We start from the raw sequence: 2633 nt of genomic DNA, 5'->3' as shown, positions 1-2633 counted from the left end.
GAGGTACTGGGGTGGCAGATGTGTTGCCCAGGGCTAGGCAGTTGGTCCAACCTCCTTGCCAGTGATAAGTGGCCCTTACAGGCTGCAGTCTGCCCTAGTGAATGGGGGCTAGATGACGACTGGCAGTAGCCACTGAGGCAAAGTGGGTGTAGAGGGTTGGGGGGTCCCCCTGGGAGAGAAGACCCAGAGTGTGGGGACTTCTGGGGCAGAACCCCAAGATAAAGGTCACCACGGTCTGGGAGGGACACAGGGCCTGACATAGGCAAGAGACCGGCCAGCAGAGGGCGCTCTGAGACTGGAAAAGAGTTAATTCCCAGACGACCAACAGGAGGCGCCACGCTGGTGAGTCTTTGGCCTTGCTACAGGGTCTCTGTGACTGAACCCATCACAACATGTGACCAGCATGCACCGTGGGGAAATGTATTTCAGCCCACAGAGAAGTATTTCCTCATAATTAACAGTAGTGCTCAGGGGAAGACACGTTAGTGTCAGACATAACATTTTGACACTTCTGCACCAAAAGATTCCCTGTTCTAAGGAAAAAAATTAATATTTTGACTTTTTATTTCTATCTTCCTTTATTCTACTCATTTACAATTTATACAGAAAGAGATGTGAGGTGAAACTTGAACAAATAAAGTCTGCCTCAGTCTGGGAAACTGGAATCCTTCCTTAACCATCTGGAAGCTCTCAGCAATTCATTTTCTCTCCTGCCAACTTCCTCAGGGCCTCCTTCACATCCTTGTTTCTCAGGCTGTAGATCAGAGGGTTTAGAATCGGAGTGACTGCTCCATACAAAAGGGAAATGTACTTGTCCTGATCCGCGGAAGATTTGGACTGAGGTCGCAGATACACGAAGATGGCCGCCCCGTAAAACAAGGCCACCACGGTGATGTGGGAGGCACAAGTGGAGAAGGCCTTGGTCCTGCCCTGGGTGGAGTGGATCCTCAGCACAGCCACAATGATGTGGACATAGGCCATGAGGATGAAGGAAAAGGGCACCAGCAGGATCAGAACGCTGGTGCTGATCATCACGATTTGGTTGCTGCGGGTGTCCGAACAGGCCAACTTCAGCATGGACTGGAGCTCACAAGCAAAGTGGTTGATGATGTTGGGCCCGCAAAAACGAGGTTGCTTGGCCAGGAAATCAGACAGGCACAGGAGGAGACTGCCACTCCATGACATGGCTGCCAGTTGGAGGCAGACCCTGTTGCTCATGACAAGGGTATAGCGCAGTGGCTTGCAGATGGCTACCCAGCGGTCATAAGCCATCACAGCCAGCAGAAGGCACTCAGTTATCCCCAAGAAGCGTGAGATGTACATCTGAGCCAAGCACCTGCCCAGGGAGATGGAGGGTCTCTTGGAGAGACAATGGACCATCAACTGAGGGACATTGATGGTGATATAGCAGATATCTAAGAAGGACAAGTTACTGAGGAAAAAGTACATGGGGGTGTGGAGTCGGAGATCCATTCTGGTGAGCAGGATCAGGAGAGTGTTTCCGACCAGGGTCAGTAGGTAGATTGCAAAAAGGAAGCCAAAGAGGGTGAACTTCACATGAGGGCCACCAGAAATTCCTACCAGGATGAATTCAGTCACCACAGAGTCATTGTCTCCTTCCATGGTACCACAATCCAGGGCTCATCTGCCAAGAGACAGGAGGACTGGTTACTACATTGAGGGCTAACAACAGGAGAGACATCATGCCATGCAAAGTCAGCAAAACCGGGCATGACGTGCAAATGGACGGTTTTCTGCAATAGTCTACACAATGCTGTGCACAATGCTGAAATGTACCGAGTACAGTTGTTTATATTGCACTAGCACCTGAAATAAAACTACTGAAGATAGTTAAGTCCCAAGCAGACAGCGAAGAGCTACAAAAGGATCTCTCAAAACTGGGTGATGGGGCAACAAAATGGCAGATGAAATTCAATGTGGATAAATGCAAAGCAATGCGCGTTGGAAAACATAATCCCAACTATATATATAAAATGATGGGGTCTAAATTAGTTGCTTCCACTCAAGAAAGAGATCTTGGAGTCGTGGATAGTTCTTTGAAAACATCAACTCAATGTGCAGCAGCAGTCAAAAAAGTGAACTGTACCTTTACGGTTCTAGTTGCCCCATCTCCAGAAAGATATATTAGAATCGAAAAAGATACAGAGAAGGTCAAAATAATTAGGGGTATTGAACAGCTTCAGTAGGAGGAGAGAGAGAAATACTGGAACTATTCAGCTGGGAAAAGAGACTACTAAGAGGGCACATGATAGAGGTTTATAAAATCATGAATGGTGTAGAGAAAGTGAACAGGGAAGTCTTGTTTTTTCCTTCACATAAAACCAGAACCAGGGGTCACCCAATGAAATTAATAGGCAGCAGGTTTACAATTAACAAAAGGAAGTATTTCTTCACACAACACACACTCAATCAGTGGTACTCATTGCCAGAAGACTTTGTGAAGGCCAAGAGTATAACTGGGTTAAAAAATATTAGCGTAATGCATGGGGATAGGGCCATCAATGGCTGTTAGCTAAGATGGCCAGGGATGTAAACCCATGCTCTGGGTGTCCCTAAGCCTTTGACTTGCGTAAGCTGGGACTGGATGACAGATCATTCAATAATTGTCATGT

General features: G+C 47.3%; 1 protein-coding gene across 1 annotated transcript; it reads right to left on the bottom strand.

Annotated features, from left to right (window-relative positions):
* Positions 1-690: 690 nt before the first annotated feature.
* Positions 691-1623, bottom strand: LOC116832351 (olfactory receptor 13H1-like). The gene has a single exon (XM_032793050.1). The coding sequence runs from the start codon at positions 1621-1623 to the stop codon at positions 691-693; it is 933 nt and encodes a 310-aa protein (XP_032648941.1).
* Positions 1624-2633: the final 1010 nt, after the last annotated feature.

The sequence above is a fragment of the Chelonoidis abingdonii genome, chromosome 11, assembly GCF_003597395.2.
Source record: "Chelonoidis abingdonii isolate Lonesome George chromosome 11, CheloAbing_2.0, whole genome shotgun sequence".
Lineage (NCBI taxonomy): Eukaryota > Metazoa > Chordata > Testudines > Testudinidae > Chelonoidis > Chelonoidis abingdonii.
This window is presented reverse-complemented; position numbering and strand designations above follow the sequence as displayed.

Bases quoted from the DNA above. Each gene is read 5' to 3' on its own strand.
- LOC116832351 (XM_032793050.1), bottom strand. From the start codon at position 1,623: ATGGAAGGAGACAATGACTCTGTGGTGACTGAATTCATCCTGGTAGGA.